The following is a 21,539-nucleotide window of genomic DNA, read 5'->3' as shown; positions in this document are numbered from 1 at the left end:
TGTAGTTTAAAGGCTACACATTCTTCACTGCTGATGTGAGTAGCTGAAAGCCTGCTGAACTCCATGGAATTGCACTGAGCTACGCTAGCTGTCAGTGTGTCCCTGGCGTGATCCAATACACAGCTAAAGTCAGCAGTGCTGAATGGTGACACAAAACATGCAAAATGAGATTTTTTTCACAGCTCATTTCAAAGTTAATGGAAATTGTGTATCCGTTTCCTTTACCTGAATTTAAAGAAGCCTATCACAGCTCCCTTGGAGAGAGGACAACAGCAGTGGAAGAAATTATCATAGTACATTTGAATGAATTAACTGAAATTGGTGAAACTAATTCTACAGCAAAGTACTATCCAGCAAGAACAAGGGCCAGAGCTGAGCCAAAGTAACATCCTATTCAAAACTAGGAAGGGTGGTGAACTGAGACTCCTCCATTTCTAATGTAAACGCCTCATGGCTTTTATCAGCATTGCTGGAAGTTGAGAAGCAAGAACACCTTATTGCATTGCTCTTTCCCTCAGCTTTCAATGCTCCATGTAATTCGAACACTTCTAAAAATGCAGCTTATGTAAGAACTTAGAATAAAATTTTTAAAAATGCCTAATCTATTTACCTTAGCCCTTCAGAAGAATACACATTCTTGCACATTAATGACGCATTAATACATCAGAAGCTTTTCAGGATTATTAAAATGGACCTAAACCCACAAAAAACTCCAAGCTAACATTACAGATGCACCGAGAGACCTAATTCACACAACCAGAAGCCCTGGAATAGCACTCTCTTCCTCACTTAAATTCCAGCAATACCAGTAATTATGAACTAATGCATACAAAGGCTAAGGCTCAGGTGTAGCAATTTCCAGGGTAGCATCATCAGAAACTGAACAAATGAATTTCATCTTGATATCCTATCAACCCAACTAAAGAGAAGATAAATGCAGTAAAGAAAATAAACTTGAGATACAAACTCAAGCATACATAATAGACAATAAATGGTAGGTAACCGCAGTCCAGAAACAACTGCTTTCCTCAGAGGGTCCCCAATGACACTTAGGAACCTGGAGAGGATTATGGTGCCAGCACTCTCCATCTTCAGAGGCTTGTAACTAATGAATCGTTACAAGGACCCTGTGAGACAGGTAAGTTTATAACCCATCCCGCAGCTAGATAGTTGACTAGTGATTTGGTAAAGCTTATGCCAGAGCAAAGATGAGAAGGCTGCACTTCCTGAATCCGGGATCCCAAAGGTACTGTAATCCTTCTGTGAAACTTCCTTCCCTGCCTTCTGCTTTCTTTTGCCTGCCCTCTTCCTCTGGGTCCAGAGAGGGAATATAGTACTGCTGCAGCTTATTTTTGTCATTCAGTGAAATCCACAGAGCTGATACGTGCTCAGTCAGAACAATTAGGATGACTGGAGCAAACACGATGAGCAGGAAACGGCCAAAGTTAAGGCATTAAGCGTGCAGAATGAAAGGGTATTGCACTCTAGGCTGCAGAAAATGCATCCCTTTGCTCAAGATTACAAGTCATTTATCTTCTGCTGGAGTACCTCTTCCTGATAAATGGTGCTAGCCGGGCAGCCTGCTCTTGCCATTTTTAAACTAGTTTGTCAGAGAACTCAACCAGGATGCAGATTTATCCCTCTCTTCTCCTTGGAGAAGATCTACACAGGGTTTAATTGTACTTTTATGTTTTCAAACCCTTTCTTGTTCCCTTCTGTAGAAGGCACAAACCCCTTCATGTGTGCCCTGGGCCAATCCAAGCGGATTGGAAGGCAGCAGGCAGTTAAACACACACAGATATTCACTTGGGCAGTCTGTCCTGCTGGATCTAATGAAACTGCTTGCAAGCATAAATGTAAGGTCGTGTGTGAGTAAGTACTTGCTTGGGAGCTGTGTAGATAATCAGAATTAACTTTTGACTTTATTCTTTTTAACATTCAAGTAGTTCTTTTGCAAGCTATGCTGAACATCCCTTTATCACTGCTTATGGATGCTATTTCCCGTCACTGAATTTGTTAATTAAACTCTAAGATATAACAGGCAGTACAGCATTACTGATTAATGCATGCCTCAAATCCTCAATGAACTCCTGTCAGCTCATAGTTCATGCCACAAAGAAATGCACTTTCCTGTGCTGTGATGTCATACTCATAAAGTGTCCGAGGACACTTTATAAAATAGATGCAAAAGCAACGGATCTTGCATTATTTCCATCTGCAACATCACCTTTGCGTTAACTGTCCCACCCTGTGTGGCTCTTAGAAGTGATAGTCATTAACATTGCAGGTATAATATTGAAGGTGGTGCGATTATTTGAAGCATTAATTGATATAAATTTCCCTGTAAGATTTTGTCATAACAACTCCATCTTCCTTTCCTTCTCTATGGAGAAAAGGCTGTTGAAGCCATAGAATGAAACTCCTTCTCACAGACCTTTATTTAGTCTATATTATTGGCATTTAAAGATTCAGATAACATTAAGAAGTGTTGCTACACAGCAGTACTGCTTCAATTGCAAAGCTGAAAAGTGCATTACAAGCCTGAACTAATCCTGCATTCTTTGTAGTATCAGCCATCATAGGCATCTCACTGGGAGATGCGAATGTACAAAGAAAGAGAGACTAGACTTCAAACAGGAACATTTACCCCAGTTATTTTCTTAACACCGTGTTTTTATTCCTTACTTAAGAAACAAAGAGATGCTGTCACACCACACGGCTACCTGTTATAGCCAAGATGAATGCTTCTTTTGGCTGGTATAGCTACTTACTCTCACTTTTCTGTACCATAGCTCTATACACCTCTTGCTGGACTTAAGTACTACAAAAATTGATCTGTTCCCTGTGTCCAGGAACTGAAACGTCCTTTTGGGGGGACTCCTGCCAGGTAGATTGTAATGGAGGATGGTGCTGCACGTCTGAGACTCTTCTCCTCGCTCGCCGCCTTGGTGCAATGCTGGGGGACTACATGCCACACAGGATGGCCCCATTCCTCACTCCCTTCCCTCCTGAGATCCATTTTGTCTCACTCTTCCTCTCCACTACTGGGGTAGAAAGGACACACCGTCCGAGAGCACTACCCTGCAAAACTCTGGGGAGAAGAGGGTGGGGGGAGCAAAGGCACAGCAGGGTTAGGCTGGGCAGGACAGAGCCCTGCACACTGAGTCCTTCTCCACAACGTTTCATGCTACTGTGGAAACTGGTGACACTGAGAAACTGTTATGAAAGCTTCAGATGATAATGCCCACCATAATGAAAGGGTCTCTCACCCAGAAAGCCACAGAGTCTCAGCATAGCAGAGACCAAGGGAATGCAAAAAGCACAAACCACCAAACAGCAGAGCAGCCTCTGAAAACTGGGTGCTTTCTTTTTTTATTTTTTTAGTAAAACCTAGAGGACAGAGTCATCATGAGACACTAATTTTTAATTGAAAACTTCCAAACTAAAATGTCATTATCATAACTGGGAAGTGGAAATAGCTCCATTTAAGTTGTTGAACTGCTCACCCAAATGGAACAGCATAAAATGCTCTTGGTTCTTTTATAAAATAGTAACGAAACCATCTCACTTGTTAATCAAAATACTGGAGTGCTTTTTAGCCAGTATCTTACCTGTCAGAAGACTTTTATGTCCAAAGGTTGCAGTGTTCCCAGATATTAACAACAGCACAGGCAAGGAAGCTTTCTTGAATCATGTCAGCCTTTTAATGGATTCAGCAGGACAATTTTTCTCAGATGCTGAAGTTCACATTGATCTTCTAATAATTTGGGGGAAAAAAAACTTTAATGGAGTTCATTTTGGCTGTCCTTTTCTCATTTGTCCTATTATTTTCTTACTTAATTTATTTTCCTATTCTACCTAATTTCATTCCTTTTGTTTTGTTTTCTATTTGCTATAGGAGATGCTGTTTTGACTGTGCTATTGTAGAATTCAAAAATATTACCTGCAAAAATAATAATGTGCGTAAAAGTAGCTGTTTGCATGGCAACTGTGTGATAGTTCATAGCCTAAATTTCCATTTGTTCCGTCTTGGTAAGGACTTTAATGCCTATCGAGAGCTCACCAGCAGGTGAGGGTCTGATATACACCATTTGAAGACTTTGCTAACTTTACTGGAAAGTGTGGGTGTTTTCAAGCATTTCAATACGGAGCTCCTCTTTTAAATATAACTCCAAGTTAAAGGCCGACCTAGTGTGCAGTTTCAGAGAAAACATGTGCATAGAACTGCGCAGCAAGCTTTGCTACTGCCTGCAAAAGGACCCAGGTTTTGGTACAAGAAGCAGTTTTAGTTGTCGGGAATAGCTTTGCATGCGTCTCCTCTCTCAGCCAGGAGTATGGTCAGTGCAATAGCTAGATCAGAAGAGACAGCAGCACCTACCCTCTATCAAATTTTTTTTCGAAGAGCTCAGCTTCCCTACAGTTACCATATACCATCTAGTGATACAAAAGGAAACTGCAATTTCTAATTCGTTATTCTTTAAATGAAAAACGAAGATGGCAACAACATATTTTTTTATATTTTGCTTTCCTTCCGCAAAAAGAAAAAGTAGTTCTGAGTGTGCCATCTCCTCTCTGCGCTTAAGTTTTTCCATCTATCGAGAAACTTGTGACTTCGGCTAGTTTTCAAGAAGATATAATTTCTGAAGATGTACGATTATACGAGAATCTCAGCTTCAATAAAGTTAAAACAAAGTCTGCCCGATAGCTACAGAACTGCATTTTATATGTAGCTACATGCTATTCTAAGTCCTACAGATGTAAAACTAGGGGACCAAATTTAAAAGAAACCCAAATCTAACCCTGTAATTTTTGTAGATGTCATTATTTTGAAGATACAAAATAATTTTTATTTTAAATACAAGGTTAATATTTGCTGTTGATGGGGAGGATGTCAAAGAGAACGAGATCCTTGTGGTCTTGAGACTAAGGCACAAGATTTGCTATTGAGAAAAGGCGGCTTTAATCCTGGAGACTCTCCGCCTGGAAACCTAAAAGACTTAAACACACTTTATTGTAAGCCAGTAACTGTTTTGTGGTGTTTTTTTTTCTGCTTGCCTGCATCACCATATGGATGACTTCAATTCAACAGCAACATACACTGTGATATGATTCTGACAGCTGGGATAATGGAAAAAGTCAATGTTTACTTATTGGCGGAAGAAAATTTTACCTTGCCTGCCAACTGGGGCAATAAAATAAATTTGTTTTGTATGCTGCGTGGAATTTTTTACTGCCACTAAATGAAAGCAAAACAATCAGGATCTCTCTCTGGGAGTTCACAGACAGAATGGGTACAGATCCAATGAAATGCACAGATTGAGAGAACTGAGAAAGATAACTTGCCCTCAGCTCCTCTTCTCCCACTTTTCCTCCTCAGCATGGTTCAACTTTCTGTTTTTAAAGCAAAATGGGATTGTTCTTACACCTAACCAACACGATCCTTCCAAAACTGTTCAGTAACAGTTTATTTGGCAGAGGTTGCTACATATTCAGGCTATGTAAGCAAAATTGTACGAGGTATAGTAGTTGGATTTTCAGACGCCAATTCAGGCCTTAACACTTTGTTCTGCATCTATTTGCAATGACTATTTACACTATTTGAGTGACTAGAAATCAGTTTAGCTACAGCACAGCAAGACTGTACGTGTAGATTGCTGAGACAGACATGAACCTCAACAGTTTCCAGCTAGTCAAAATGAAAACCCACTTGCAAACCCAAGACTAGGCTTTGGACTCCCCTTGATCAATTTACCCCTTGTGCATCACTGGAACAACTGCAACTGCCTTTCAAAGGAGTCAAAGCGAACATCATTTGTCTCACTGACATCATTTTGGGCGCTGCTCTTACACTAATTCCCTGGCTGTAGAGAGCCAGGACTGCCAGCTCCCAGGGCCAGAGAATGAGGGAGGTGGCATGATGTTGGCTGCAGCCTGCCAGAGGAGTCCCTGGCTAGCCCAAGGGGCTGCCGGGCCGCTCTGCACCGTTAGCACACTTAAAACGCCTGCAGCACAAGGGACAAGCTTGTGTCACAGACTGTAAAAACTATATAGGTCATTTTAGAAAAGAAATAGTTCTGAAACATTAGTGTGCCTTAGTCTCTTCAATGATAGTAAAAAATTTATCACTGTAATGAAAATGGTAGTAAGACAGGGTGTTCTACAACAGCTTAGAGGAAGGGAATGCAGAGTGATAAGCAACAGGGCTGCTTATGGAACAAATGTGTCACTGAAACAAAATCAGGATTGGTGTTTAATATATCTACACTTTGGAACTCCACCCTCAGCCCCTCCTCCGGCTGTTGGCACAGAAGAGCCAAGGGTACGCTTCCACTTGAGCAGCACGTTGCTGACTTCACACCTTCTCTGTTCGGTACAGAGGGTTTGCTAAAGGTGCAGGAGTGTGGAAACGGCATGATACCACATGTCATCCACTCCTTTACTGCTAGTGGAACTTGCAGCAATTCTGAGAGTCTCCACACTAACTCCCCAAACTGCTTTGATATAAACTGACTCAGAACCACAGCAGAAGGAAACTCTCTCCTGAACTGTGCCAAGTGCAGCAAGGATTGAGCTCTTGGTGGATATAAGACACTGGCATATCTGCAAAGGTTTATATAGCATCACACACATTTGAAGAAGCAGAAAAAAATGCTTTATAAATAGAAACATGGAAATATGGATTAATAGTTCTCCAGTGTCAAAGCATCAGCAAAATATTAATGGCGGGACTGCAGACACTTAACAGGGGAAGTGGTGTCTTTTAAAGATTAGTCTGGTGTACTTTTCAATCCACTGTATTCATTAATAATTTAGTGGCAAGCATCAGACATAAATTCCACATTGATGACATTGTAGACAACAGTAAAAACAAACAAGGAGAAACATAGGAGAGAACTGTGAAGCAACCAGAGGTAGAAAAGATATAAATTAAGTGTTTTCAATTATAGGAGACAGGTATACACTAATACACATAAAGGAAGACATCACTGGAAGAGAGAGGATGTGTTCATGCCAAAATGAAAAAGAGATACGTAAATAATACCCATTCTGACTGAAATAAGAGCTGGTAATAAGGACTGATATTAGTGTAGGTAACATTTTAGGAGGTATAATCTTACAAGAACTTAAGCAGATCATTTCTGATCCCCTTATTCCAATCTATTCAGCTAGATACCTTATTTCTTTAGTCCAGTAAGATGCATTGCGTCTAATTCTTTGGTTGCTAGCTTTGGCGGTATCTGACATTCCCTTTAACTGCCATGCTTGCTCTGTAACTCATGGAGCGTAAAATAAAAACTTGCATTCACTAGTGCATTTCCTCAGTTGACCTGCAGCTGCAGCGAATAGTCACAAACCTATCACAACAGAGCCACAGACCTCTTTTTCACCAAGGTGCTGCTGCTCTCACAAAGCTGCATGCATTTTGAGTAGCTTTGCTTGAACTCTTTAGATCCCTTAAGAGCCCAGGCCTGCTCTCTCCTTTTTTAGGTCAGATCCTAACCGAAACCAACAGGCATTTGGCCTCAATAACTTCCACAGGATCAAGGTCTGATTCAGTAGATTAAGCCTATTGTTGCTGAACACACACTGTGGGTACGGGACCCTTCCTTTTCTCCACTCTGTTCTTTGACTCTGCCTCACACAGACCTCTTTAAACAGCAGTACAGTTGCCATGTAGATGTTTGTCCTTGGACGCAATCATGTCAAATTTGTTAAAACCAGTGCTAATTATGGGTAGGCTCTTCTAGCCTTTAGAAAAACTCCACGGTTTAACCAAACGCATTTGTTTTATTATTCCTAACTATATTTAGAATTTAGTATTCTTAGATTTTTGATCTTTTCTGTTCCCTGATGCTTGTGATTTCTGGGTGTTAAAACACCAAAAAGTGCAGCCAACAGTACCTCTAGGTCTATCAAGACCTTGGCTAGACAGTTTGCACCTTTAGTCACGTTGACAGTTTTCCACTTGTGTGCGATGAGTACCTGGACACACAGCCCACATCCCCCGTCTAAATGAGTATCATTCTGGCTTAAAAGATGCATGGATTATTGTTCCACACCCAGGTTTAATCAAGAATATGGCAGACCTTTCAATTGTTTCTGACAACAGCAGACAACACCTGCACCCCGTCTCAAAAGGAGTAGCTCAAGCTTTGGCGCAGCCGAAGGGTCTCCTGCAGCAGCCCCAGCACGGCTGGAGAGCGTGCAGCGACTCAGGCTGCGGCCTTGCCAGACCGCCAAGCGGCCGACGCTTCCCAGCAAACCGGCTGCAGGGCAGAGCCCCTGGCAGGGCCAGCGGCCCCCCGCGCCCCGCAGCACCTGCTCCCCGGCCTCATCCCCGGGGACGGGCGCGACCGCCACCCGCCTTCGGGTGAGTCGAGCATGAGCTGCGCTGGTTTGTTCTTCCCCTGTGCTGTCACCAGCCTGGGTCACCCGTGCCGCGACACTTAATGACGAAAGCCAAAGGAGGACGCCTGCCCGCTTTTGGGGTGAAGCTGACGGAAATAAACACACGGAGGCTGCCACCACTACCAGACCCTCGCCCTGCCACGGAGCGGGCTTCTACTCGGGTAGGGCAGGCCGGGCCGGGCCTACCGGCGGCCTCAGCCGCATGGCAGGGCCCTCCCGGCGCTCCCACGCTCCCCTTGGCCTCGCCGCGGGGCGCCCGAAGGGGCCGCGGCCCGCGGGGCGCCGCCCCCTCGCCGCGGGGCCGGGAGCAGGCGGCCGGCGCAGGCCCCGCCGCCATGGCGCCGCCGCGGGGGTGGGGCGGGGCGGGGCGAGGCGGCGTCACGCAGTGGCGTCACCCCGCTGGGTAAACTCACCCACCCCCTCCCGCTGCCCCTCCCCCTCCGCGGCGTCACGGTGGCGCGTTCGGCCCCCTCCCCCCCTCCCCGTCCCGCGCGTGACGTCGGCGCGTCCCGCTGTCCCGGCGGCGGGGCCGGAGGAAGCGGCAGGTGACGGCGGCGGCGGGCTGAGCGGCGCGAGCCGGCCAGCCCGGCGGGTGAGTGCCTGACCGGGCGGGGCGGGAGGGGAGGGGGCGGCCGCCAACGGCGGGTCCAGCAGCGCCCCCTGTCCCGGGGCCGGCGGCGGCGCTGCTGCCCGCGGCGGGGAGCGGGCGGGCGCCGAGGCCCTGAACAAAAGGCCGGCGGGCGGTGCGGGACAGCTCGGCGCTGTGCGGTGCGGGCCTGCCGCCGTGCCCCGGCCGCGCTGAGGGGCGGCCACCCCGGCGGGGAGCCGTGCCCGTTATTGTTTTGGCCGGGGGTGGGTGGGGGGGATCACCCGCCCCGCCCCGCCGCGTCACGTGCCGGGGCCGCGGCGGCGCCGGGCGCTGGCGGCCGTTCCTGCCGCCCCGCCGGGAAGGCCCTGGGAGGCGTCGGTGGCGGCCGGTCCGTCCTGCAGGGCCCCCGCCGGGCCGGGGCCGTTCACCCGCTGGCGCTTCGGGGCCGGGCTTTGGCTCGGGGGGAGGCGGCGTCCCGCCGCCGCCCGCCCGGCTCCCGGGTTCGTTTCGTTGGGTTGCAAAATAGGTCAGGAGCGTCGGCTGCGGCGGCGTCACGCGTGGCGGAACCCCCGCACCAGGCCGGTGCGCGGCGGCGGCGGCGGCGGGAGCAACTCCGTGCTGCCTCTTGTCACCCGCCTCTCGGCGTGTCGTGGCCGTCGCTGGCGTTGGTGGCCGTGACGAGCTGCGCGAGCCGGGAACGGCCGCCGGCCAAGCCGCCGCGGGGGAGCACGGCGCGAAGCACGTAAAAAGAAGTAACCGGTGGGTTTAATGGACGCGCTTTTGTGTCTTTGTGCGTGACGGTCTCGGCCCGCGGCGCGGGTTGCGTCCCTTCGGAACGCTAAAGTGGGTCGTGAAAATAGGTCCGGCTGTTGGTGCAGTACGTGTCGCCACCGCTGAAAAATTGTTACAAAATATTTAGTTAGTACGATTTTGTCATGCAAACAAGGTGACCAGCGCGGTGAAGAAGTCGGAACCAAACAAAAGCGTGGGGTTTTTAAATCTCGGTGTAACTTTTCTGCGATAGGCACTAGAAGTACCGTGGGTTTTGTTACGGGTGGTGTAGTGTGCGAGTGCCCAGTGAATGATTACGAGGAGGAGCAGGGAGCGGAGCTTTAAAACGCTTTGCTTTTGTCAGATTTGTGATGCGACAAATACAGTCCCGCTTCTTCGTGAGCTGCTGCCTGCCGACAGTGGGCTACTTAAAAATAGCCCTTGAAGTGTCTCTAAAAATGTGCTGCTAAAAATTACAGTTTGTACTAGTATTGACGACACAGTGAAATCTGAATATTGATCTGGGCACTTTGAGTAAATCTTAACTATTGCGTGTTTGTGAGAACTTGCTTTATAGTCCTGTGTGGTTAATACTGTGGTTTCTTTCCAAGTGAATCAAAGTACCAATTGTTTGAATTGCTGTAATGCAGAATTTGTACTGAGCGACAGAAAGAGTTCTGTTCTTGTTTCCTTCAAAATACACCGCTTCAATTTAGATGTAATTGAATTGTTATTTATTTAGGGAGCTGGAATTGCAGTCTTTTTAAGGGCTATTGAACGTGGACTCCTGGAATTGGAGGGGGGAAATTCTTTTTGTTGAAATTGATTCCCCCCCCCCCCTTCTGTGCATGTTAATCAAGTCTGTGTATATGAAGAGATGTTCCTGTACTTACTTCCTGTTTCTGGAGCATTGATTACATCAGATGAACCTGTTTCTGCTTTGTTTCCACACCGTATCGTTTTATTTGAGTGAGAAACTAACGTTTTGCTCTGCTAAATAAATGGAAATGGGATATATGCTCAAAATTCAAATGCAATACTCCAATTGCAGCATTGAACCACCTCCTTTTGAATAAGTAGCCGTTCAATACTGAAATGGGTGACTGTTCTGCACTCTACTATTCTTCTTTGATTCAGCTCCAGATGTACATATAAGGGTTGTGGTTTTTTGTTTTTATTAACGTGTAATAGCGAAGGATAAGGAATGACAGGCAACTTGAAGTCTCATCACAATCAGTGGTTCCTGAAGATATTCTAAGTTTAAGAAACAGACACAGAAAAGTAGGTAAGAACAGGAAACAGTGAGGTTATTTATCTGTTCTGCTATCTAGTACCCAGGGACAGTTTAAAAAAAATACCCGATAAGCTCAGTACCTTGAGCTGATACTATATTGACGGTAGCAGACATTCAGATAGGTGGAAGGTGGCTGTTTTTTAAACAGGAAAAAATCACTCTCCTTTCTTCCCACAGTGTTTGGCTTGTGGTGACTTGTAGGGAAGGGTAGAAATCTGGGGTTCTTCTCCCCCCCCCCCCCCCCCCCCCGATAATTGAATTACAAGTTAGGGAGCTTGATGGAAAAAACCAAGTACTTAATTACAGACAAGCGTTTACTCCTTTGAAGTAATGCTGTAGCTGTTGAGTTTTCAATCAGGTGTTGGTGTTGGTGGTGGGAAATGATGGATTTGAGACAGCTACTTCAGAGTAATCTGTACAGAGTTGCAGAATTTTTAAGATCATCCGTCGTTTGAAGTAGGGCTCAAATAATAGTCTCTGGCTGGTTTGGTTAGAAGCTGGTGTTAGTACAATTTTACCAATGGTTTATGCTTGCTTGTTTTTAAAAAGCTAAGCTTTTACTTACAGAAAAGACTACTTAAGATTATAAGTAACACTTCATTGACATTTAGGAGTTGGCTTCTTCAATAAGTAAGTTTCTCAGATGTTTTTTATTGATGCTGTTTCTTCCAGAGAAGTAGAAAAGTGGGACACACACGGGGGGACACACAATGTGTTTGGTCTGATAGTTTACTGGGAATCCAATGGGCACAGTTGACTGAACTAACAAGAAATGAATTCATTTCATCTTGGTCTAGTAAAAGCTTGAAATCTTTCTTCTGGAAAACCAGAAATAATTTTTGGGAAATTGGTCTGGTAAGAAGTCCACCACTTCAACAACTTAAAGTTGTGTGGAAGAAGTAGACGTGACTTCTCCCAGTAAGCATCCGGAGAGACTGTCAAAGGGACAGAGAGCACAGTTAAATGCTGGCTGAGCCTCAGTTTGGGAGGGGATGTTGCCCAATTTAAATTCCTGCTCCTGATCAGTGGGATTGTCCTTCATCTGTTGCATCTTGAATGAAAGTTTCAAAATCCGGGCGTGATAGGATGGATGGATTTAGTGAGTGTGCAGAAGGGATGCTTGCAAGTTGCCGCAGATAGCGTAACTCCTCATACTACATGCTCTTCTAGTATATAAAATTAATTGCTAAGTATAGAACACAGCTCTTACCCACTTGACTTTGAAGGAGGAGTCATCGTCCAGGAAAGGGTGTGTGTGTGTAACCACAAGTATCTTTTGTCCCGTTCAGTAAAATTTTCAAGACCGGCTTATTAAATAAATAACGATGCCGTGAAATGTAGAGGTTACCTGAAGTCAGTTGGTGAGCTCGTTCTTTTTAAGAGCTATGCAGCAATTAGAAAGTTGCCTTACCATAATCCTATAATTATGCCTTAAGTGGATTCTTCTAGGTATAATTACATACCTTCAATATGTACATGCATTTTTATTTCCTAAGAAATCTGCCAGAACTGACCCAACCTTTTTCTCCCGTCTCCACATAACATTTGGTTTTATGATGTGCTGCCTCTAACAGTGGATTGTAAGAGGTAGTAGGTAAAAGGCTTGAAGTGATACCTACAGAAGTAATAGAAAGCCAGCTCCTAAGATGAAGGACTGAACACCACACCCACAGCATCATGCTTGTTGCAACTGTCTCTTTGATCATAGCAAACATCGTATCTTGTCTGAGTGGATTAGCAGAGCCAAAATTTTAATGCGATTGCAGGTCTTGGTTTCAGATTGATGTGTGAAGAAAGGGGAAGCTGCTAGAATGATAAGGGGGGGAAAACAAAGGCGTGGATCAGCTTGTTAATTTTTGCTCAGGAGCTCTTTCTAAAAATAGCTGCACGGAATGTTACATGGAGCTCAGCTATAAAGAAAATAACATAGTTGAGTAATGTGTCTTATACTGAAGTAATCTGAATGTTTCACTCTGCTATTAATGATAAATGTTCGATCATTTGATGAAGGACCACACTGTATTGAAATACAAGATGTGATGTTCCCGGGTCTGTTTCATATCATTTCTATGTGTAATGTTTTGCAGCAACTGGAAATTGTAGTTTAAAATACTTAAGAATCATCTTGAAAGCTACAGCCCAGAAGGAAGATATAACTCTGAGGTTCATCAGTCTTTTTACAGAGGATTCCCAAATACTGTAACTCTTTCAGGTTAAGATCTTCCTGTTTAGGGTGTGAGAATACGACAGTGAAATCTTGAGGGTCCTCCTGCCTTCTCTGAGTTTGCAGATTCCTACTTCCCTACTCCAGAGTTGTTAAGTATTAGACGCTTGATGGTTTCCAGTGATTATTATGCATTTGTGAAATGACTTAGCTCAGATTCGGGTCGGTGACACCCGCAAAGTGTATTGTGACTGACTTACCTGCTAGCCTGGAGAGGGTATATAACCTCAGAGGTGTGGAGACTGCGTTACATCCTTGTCCTGTTTTTCAGAGACTACGTGTGTTCATTCCAGGAATGAAACTTGGAGCCCTTCAGCACTTCATAAAGAAATAAAGGAGGATCCTAATTAATCCTTTTTTTTTGTTTACCTTGTTAAGTATCAAAAGGTCATAGAGTTTGTTTAAAACTAGTATGAGGACATAGATATATAGATTTATAAAGAAAAAAGTGCTGAATGGTTCTGAGGGTCGTTCATGAAATGAATGCATGTGATCTCTGAATAAAGAAGATGCAAGGCTCTGAGCTACAGATCGCTTGGAGTATGGAGAGGACCTAGGGGAAATCAGCTGTTTGCACGCGCTGTTTTCTCCTCAAGCATCTGATACTAGCCCCTGTTAAGAGACAAGATATAAGCCTAGGTAGTCTTTTGGAACGCCATGATATGGATAGTTTTATAAACAGGTTTAGGCAGGCATTGTGATTTTTTAAACTCTCTGAATGTAAGGAGTAATTTATTAGAGATTAAATTCGCATAAACATAACATGTTCCTAACTTTGGTCTCCTTTCTCCTTTTGTGTACGTGGCCACTTTATGGAAATGAGCCATTAACTTATTATAGTTAAAGATAATTGCCTTTTATAATACTTCAGAAAAATATAATTTGCTTAAGTCAGACATCAAAGTAATTTACATCAAAACTGTGGGCCAGAATTGATTATTGCAAAAAATAAAACAGACGCCTGATGAAATTTTTATTGCAAAGAGCCTGCATTGGGTGAATGAAAGCATAGTAATTTCTTTTTTGTAACAGGACCATGGCATTGTATGTTTGCTTGCTTTGCTTAACATTGTAATGGTGATATTATTTGCTTTTCATTTAGTTTGCAGAGAGGCTGAAACCCTGTAGTGTACCGTTGGGCAGGACAAGTAAGGAATGAGCCAGCCTTGGGAAAGAGGACCTGCCATCCTAGCAGGAGACATCTGAAGAGAGGACATTTTAGTCTTGTGGCATGCTTCAGTAGAAATTATTCAGAAAAAGTAAGCTGTTGTTTCGTTAATGGACTTGTGTGCGTCGGCTTCTTGACAGCCTGCTTAGTCACAGTTAGAATTTGACCTGGAGTTTGAAAAATTACTCAGTTTTGAGGTGGTTTTGTGGGAATTTACTTTTTCTTCCATTAGAGTCGTAAAGGCCTGGGGTCTTTTCATATAGGGTTTTATACGTCACCTCTTCCATACTTCGTTCGTTGATGAAGGTACTCTAGGCTGTGCACCCTAAACTTACAAATTAAATATAAGTTTTAGTGTTAAAAAAAAACACAAAAGGATAGTAGAGAGGTGGGATCTGGCAAGATTGTGGACTAGCTCCTTCTCAGCTGGCTTTAGGCTGTATTTGTGTTAAAATGCAGTGTTCAGATGCTTATTGTTCCCTTATTTATACCTGAATTGAGGATCTAAATACTTTGCATAAAATTATTTTTAGAATTTGTCCTTGAGTTTGATTTTTAGCCTCACTATTCAATAATGTAACTTCCCCTGTTGCCAGAAGTGACTTAAGGGAACCCAACCCTCCAAAAAAGAGAGCTTTACAGTTTGATAACAGTTCTAATATGAAGCCTGTTTTGATTAAACCTTGTTATAAAATAATATTCTTATTTTCAGGAAAAATATTCTATGGTCAGTTTTGTTTAGTTCCTAATACCATGAAGTTGCAATGAAAGTGCTTCCACAGCCATAATGTAGCAGAATAGCAGTCCTAGATGGGTTTCCTCCTTTCTGAAGGATTACCTCTTCAATAAAAAACTACATGTACATCCTCATACCAGCTTATAAACAAACTCTGTGACCTGGATTTGATACTTAAAAAGGTAAACAAAAAAGGATTAATTAGGATCTTCCTTTAAAAACAAAAAGTGAGACAGCATCAGTTCAGTTGATATGAATCTTCAAGTGCATAATTGTCCTGCATTCTAAGCACATGCGACTGCAGTTGTGCTTCTCTTTTAGGAGTTTTATGTTGCTGGGTAGCACTTCCTTAGAGATAAGGGTTTACTCCTCCAGCTGTATTCATTTTACACATAACATTTTCCTCTGAGTCATTAAAAATCACATAGGAAGTTCAAGATAAGGCATTTACTCGTTTCTTTTCATATCCTGCATTATTGTCTTGAGCTAAAAAAGAATCAAAGAACCCTCAAATTGACGTGCGACCTGTTGAGCACAGTTCAAATGTTAGCATCTTTGTGCTTTCAGTGAACAGGTGAGAATTTCTTTTAGTTTACTAATAACTGCTTTTAGTTTACTAATAGGTTAGCTCATGGTATCAGAATTTGATTTGTCAAAATGCATTGCATTTTTAATCACAGCATTGCATTCTACTCCCTTCCAAAATCTTAATTATGATAGGCAACCTGTATCTGCAGGTTGATTTAATCTTTTCTTTGAGTCTGAAAAGGATAACCATATAAAGTATATTCAGGGAGAAGCAGCCTTTTGTAAAACTGTAGCATGGAAGTAAAAATCTCTGTTGCTGTGCCGTTTGGCACAGTAATATCTCATTATGGGAGTACTTGAGAATTCAGATCCTTTACCTCAGCCATGGTTAGCACAAATTAATCAATACATGGATTTCTCTTCCAGCGTTTCTGTTGTGAGATACTGGTTGGGTTGTATTCGTGGGTATTCTGATATTTCAATAGCTTTTCTTCCGCCCCACCCCTTCTAATAAGTTTCTTGTAATAAAATCCTAGTTTTGGTGTAAAATTCTGCTGAAAAATAAAATGACAAAAGTGTGAGGTTCCCAGAAAGGAACTTCTTCACAACATTGTTAGGATGGATCTTGCAGATAGATGTATACTGTGCAGTAAAAAGACAGTTACCAGGTGGTAGGTAATGCTGTGTTTGTGTCTGGCATGCTGATTTAAGAACTAGTATGCAGATTTGTCCTTAATCTCAGAGGAAGAAATTCAGATATGAAACTGAAACATAGGTGGATACAATTATGTGCTACTTCAGGAAAAAATATTTGAGCTGTAGAGCTTTTAAAAGAGTGATTTGATGAAAAATGGATTAAAAAGGCATTGGTCTTTCAAGAGGAAATTACAGTGATAGAAGGGAATAGACAGCATACAGAAATACATTTTTAAGTAAAGAGCACTTAATACAGTATTGTAAAGATAAATACAGATACTGAAAAAAAAATTTTTTTTAATCCCAGCCTGTATTCATAAGATGTTTAAAGCAATGGAGGCTTTTACAGTAATACTAGGCATTTTCTCTTGAGGTAACACATTCTGCTAGAAGTGTGTATAACACTAGGAAAGGTCGTCCCAGCAGGCTGTGGTAGGTTTCAAAACCTTGCAGGTTTCAAAAAAAACTCGGCTACAAAAAGCAACAGCCTATCTGATCTAGCATTGATGGTAGTGCCACATGGAACAGGAGGCTGGACTGTGTGACCTCTAAAGGTCCCTTTTGACCCACGTGCCTATGATAGTTTTGCGTGAACTATTCCTAGCTGCTTGTACAACAAAGACTAGTTTCACTAAAAGGCTGTTTTGCTGAATATCAACCTCAAAGTTCCTTGGGGATTTAAATGAAAAAATGCACTTTTTTAGGCCCCATCCCCCAAAGCCCATTCTTTTCCCTCATTTGATCTCTGGTGTTTGGTTTTGATTGCTAATAAATAAGAACGTAAAAGGAAAATTACCATGAAACAGACTGTGAAAGATTGCTGTGGCAAAAATGTAGTTGAGAAGGCATTTGCATATTTAGGCTAGAATTTTTCAACTACTGAAATCCTACACAATGCAAAAGTGCCAGTTTTGCACTCCCTGCTCTCTTACAGTTGCCTACAAAATCATCTTTAATGGCAGAATTAAGATATGGCCAGAGGAGGTGGAGGCAATGACTTCACAAGCCAATCAAATCATGACTGTGTGTCTTCTGTGATATACTGCTGCTTCCGCTGGGCTGCAACGTTATCTTTTGATAAGCACTTATCTATATCAGGGAGTTCACTTGATGTTAAGGAAGAAGGAATCCAGGGCATCCTTCGAACAAGCCACCTCAGTTTTCAAATCTGGTTCTTTCTGCAGCCCTGTGGTTGTTCTGAGCCCGGCTGAGGGATGGTGTACCGTGGTGCATGGGGGCTAAGCAACTGAGGGGGGGAATACGTCAGCCGGGTGCTCTGCCAGGCATGTTTTCTACTGTGGAAACCTGGTCTGAGGTACTGTTCAGGCAATCCCTTAATCAAATGGATGATAACCTGTACTGTGAAGAGAGATTGTTTTAAGTTCAATGTTCGCAGCTAGATCACCTCCTGAGGAAAGAATCATAGCTTCTTTAAATTTCCTGAGGAGGCTCCAAAGTAACTGGCTGATTGGAGGTTCATTAATCAACACTATTTCAGAGGAAGAACAGAGGAAATTCCAAACTGTGTTTTCTAACTTGGCATGTAACGTGCTGAAAATTAAACAGATAAAGATTGGTGATTAGCAAAAGGTCTTTCAGTACTCGGTTTATTCTGTCAGCTCAGGAAACAAACAGAATATTAACCTATCAGTTTCTTTGAGTTGAGCTTCATAACTAACTTACCTTATTTTAAGGTAAGCATCTCATTCTGTGGATGTTGAGGTCAGAGGTGATCTAAGGTGCCAGTTTAGGTTGACACAATAAACTGCTTAAAATCTGTCTTTGATCTTCTGCAGGATGGCTGGCTGTGGAGAAATAGATCATTCGATCAACATGCTTCCCACAAACAGGAAGACAAATGAGTCGTGTGCTAACGCAGCACCTTCTCTGACAGTCCCCGAATGTGCTATCTGTCTGCAAACATGTGTCCATCCTGTAAGTCTGCCTTGTAAACACGTTTTCTGCTATCTGTGTGTGAAGGGAGCTTCTTGGCTTGGGAAACGATGTGCACTCTGCCGGCAGGAGATTCCAGAGGATTTTCTCGACAAGCCAACCTTACTGTCACCAGAAGAACTCAAAGCGGCAAGCAGAGGCAATGGAGAATATGCTTGGTACTATGAAGGTAGAAATGGTTGGTGGCAGTATGATGAACGTACCAGCAGGGAGCTGGAAGATGCCTTTTCCAAGGGTAAAAAGAGCACTGAAATGCTAATTGCTGGGTTTTTATACGTAGCAGATCTTGAAAATATGGTTCAGTATAGGAGAAATGAGCATGGACGCCGCAGAAAAATAAAACGGGACATAATAGATATACCAAAGAAGGGAGTGGCTGGGCTGAGGTTGGACTGTGATGCTAACACTGTCAACCTAGCAAGAGAGAGCTCCGCTGATGGTGCAGACAGCACACCGACTCCAGGGGCTGCAGCTGTCCAGCCTCTAGCATCCATTTCTGCTAGGGCCCTGCCATCACTAGATGGTCAGCTGATGAGTCCTTCAACGCCATCACCTGATGCAAGCAATTCTCTAGAGAACTCTTTTGCCCACTTGCAAATAAACGGAGACAGTATGGCTGAAAGGAGTCATAGGGGAGAGGGAGAAGAAGACCATGAGTCATCATCTTCTGGTCGGGTGCCAGCCCCTGACACCTCTGTTGAGGAGACCGAATCGGATGCTAGCAGCGACAGTGAGGATGTGTCTGCCCACCTTCAGCAACGCCCGTCCTCTGTCCAGCAGAGACACTTGAGTGCAAATGCAAGCCAGTCAGGAACAGATAGACCAGTGGCAGGGGGCGGGGTGGTAAACACAAGTGTAAGATCTAGAAGGCCAGATGGACAGTGCACCATCACTGAAGTTTAAATCTAGAGCCATGCGATTAAAAACTCAGTCCTGTATCTGTAAATTTTCTGTCCACATTGGCATTGCACTCAAACCTAGCAGTGTGTTTGGTGGGAGGGTGGGGTGAAGGGGAGAAACAGATTTGGCGTGTTTAACTTAAGTCTCTTAACATGTCTCGGCTGGAAGACTCTTAACTGTAGGGAACTGGGTTGTCCTGTTAATGGTTTGAAAGCTGCTTAGCAATACCCAGTTTTCTTGAAAATGTCTTGTGTTTATTTTGTAGCATTTTCCCCTTGGAGATACTCAGTCCCTTTTTGGCCAATATATATCTTATTGTACAACTTGAATTGTCTTCATTATCTGACTGTTGCATTAAGTGTCTTACTACTTTCTGCATGGATTGATGTATGAAAAGAACACTAAAGCAATGTGGGAGCAGGCAAGATGTTGGGTGTGAGCAGGATGCTTAATTTAATGTGAGAAAATAGATGTGAGTTTGGAGTTAAAATGTGTTTTTACTAGGCGAGCAATCATTTACCTTCCTTCAGTGGAAATGTAAAAATGCTGTTAATTTTTGTTGCAAATTCATACCTATACACTCTTCATGGCATTTTCACTGGCTTTGCCATCTAGTCCTTGTAGTTTTGTTTTTGAGGTCTTTTTGATCTGTCTCGTTTTTGTTACGGAATTTATAATTTAATAAAACTACATTTTATCAGTAACAATCTTAGATATGGTCTCCAGGTTAATTGAACTTCACTGGAGGAACTTTGAAGAAAACTATCATAAACCAGTTTCCTGTGTTTGCCAAAAGGGAGGACTGGCACTGAGTGGTATCTTGAAGTTCTTGCACCCCTGACCGACTCTCTCTCCAACGCAACACTGTAGGAGTATGCGTTACTGAAAAATTGCGAGTTGCAGGCTTAATGCTCACACAGGCTTAACAGTCTCTTCTCTTCTGAAGAGCTGATCAACTTGCTTCACCGTTATGGCAGACTTAAGTGCCACATACAGCCATATTTTAACAGCAGAAATAAAAGAGCAAACTCGAGCCTGTAACAAAGAACACAGATGTTAAGGACTATGTTGCTGTTTATCTGTCCTTTGTAGCAAAGCTAGTGGCAGAAAAGGTACTTTGGTGCTTGTATTAGCTATCTAGGAAATGCATTTCCACAAACTGAATTCTGTGTATTAGAGAGGGTTAGAAGTCAGATCTTGAAAAGCACGGCTTGTCTTGTCTGTGATGGTTGTTTTACATTTTTTCAAATTGAGAAACAGCTTTAGTTGATTCTGGACTCAATCTTTAAAACAAAGCATATTAAGCTCTGATTCTTGGTACATGTCACTGAATAGAAGGAACAGTAGCTGAGACACATCTTCAGATAAAAATTGCTGTAGACAACCAACCGTTTGAAAGGGTGATTTAAAAAATGGTAGATTTGAACCTCTAAAGTGTTGTTACTGTAATGATGGCTGATGTGTCTAACCTTTGGCAAAGCTGTGCCAGCCCTCCAGTTTATTTCCTCTGCCCACAGATGAGATCAGTGGGTCAGTGAACAAGGGACAGTGCAGAAGAGACTACGATGGAATTTCTCCTTTCTCAGCTAGGAACAGATGCTCTTGATCGCAGATTTTTACAATTGTCTTCCAGTTCTGCAGGGAAATAAGCCAGTAACATGGACTTCAGAAGGAAAGAGAACGAACTGTTCTTTTCTTCTTGGTTAGTTGCTAGCTGTCTTATTTCACTGTTTCGAGTTAGCACACAGTGGCTGTAATCAAAGTCTGCCTTTGTGCTGCAAAAACCTTCAGTAAGAACGCTTCTGCAATGTACGCACATTTTATTTCATATGAGGGTACGTACTGTTGGAGAAAGCAAGAAACAAGATAGAAGAATGTGACTTGCTACATACTTAGTTTCACGATTTTCAGCCCAGCCTACCAATAATTTCATCAGTGATTATCCTCAGGGGTTCTTGACCAAAGTAGAGAGGCAGACCCCTGTTCAGCCAAACACCCATGATGCTGCTTTTGGCTCCTGCTGGCTGACAGCAGCTGTGAAGTACTAAAATTAGTTAAAGTAAGGCTGGTGAGAGCTTAATAGCTAATCATCAAAGTGGCAAATGCACTCCCCAGATCAAGCTAGGAAAAAGCAGTAAGCATAACTCCTGTCTTATATTTAAACCATTACCTTCAGTAGGCAATGTGTTTTCTGTCACTTTTAGCTAAGCCACTGCCACGCTGCATTATATGTTTTTCTGTAACTCCATACATTAAGTGATTTTCAACTTG

At 43.2% G+C, this 21,539-nt stretch overlaps 1 protein-coding gene across 6 annotated transcripts; it reads left to right on the top strand.

The window, feature by feature from the left end:
- Positions 1-8,830: 8,830 nt before the first annotated feature.
- Positions 8,831-19,980, top strand: RNF146 (ring finger protein 146). 6 transcript variants are annotated; one of them, XM_064447340.1, is made up of 5 exons: positions 9,099-9,757; positions 14,390-14,546; positions 15,168-15,373; positions 17,600-17,730; positions 18,212-19,980. In XM_064447340.1, exon 5 carries the CDS (start codon positions 18,213-18,215, stop codon positions 19,269-19,271), a length of 1,059 nt encoding a protein of 352 aa, XP_064303410.1. In that variant the 5' UTR covers positions 9,099-9,757; positions 14,390-14,546; positions 15,168-15,373; positions 17,600-17,730; position 18,212; the 3' UTR covers positions 19,272-19,980. The 6 variants fall into 6 exon arrangements, with proteins under 6 accessions (XP_064303412.1, XP_064303409.1, XP_064303410.1 ...); XM_064447341.1 differs by lacking the exon at positions 15,168-15,373; XM_064447339.1 differs by lacking the exons at positions 9,099-9,757; positions 15,168-15,373; positions 17,600-17,730 and adding an exon at positions 8,832-9,001.
- The last annotated feature ends 1,559 nt before the right edge of the window (positions 19,981-21,539 follow it).

The sequence above is a fragment of the Phalacrocorax carbo genome, chromosome 3 (assembly GCF_963921805.1).
Source record: "Phalacrocorax carbo chromosome 3, bPhaCar2.1, whole genome shotgun sequence".
In the NCBI taxonomy this organism is placed as follows: domain Eukaryota; kingdom Metazoa; phylum Chordata; class Aves; order Suliformes; family Phalacrocoracidae; genus Phalacrocorax; species Phalacrocorax carbo.
Note: the sequence above shows the minus strand (reverse complement) of the source record. Positions and strands in the feature narration are given on the sequence as shown.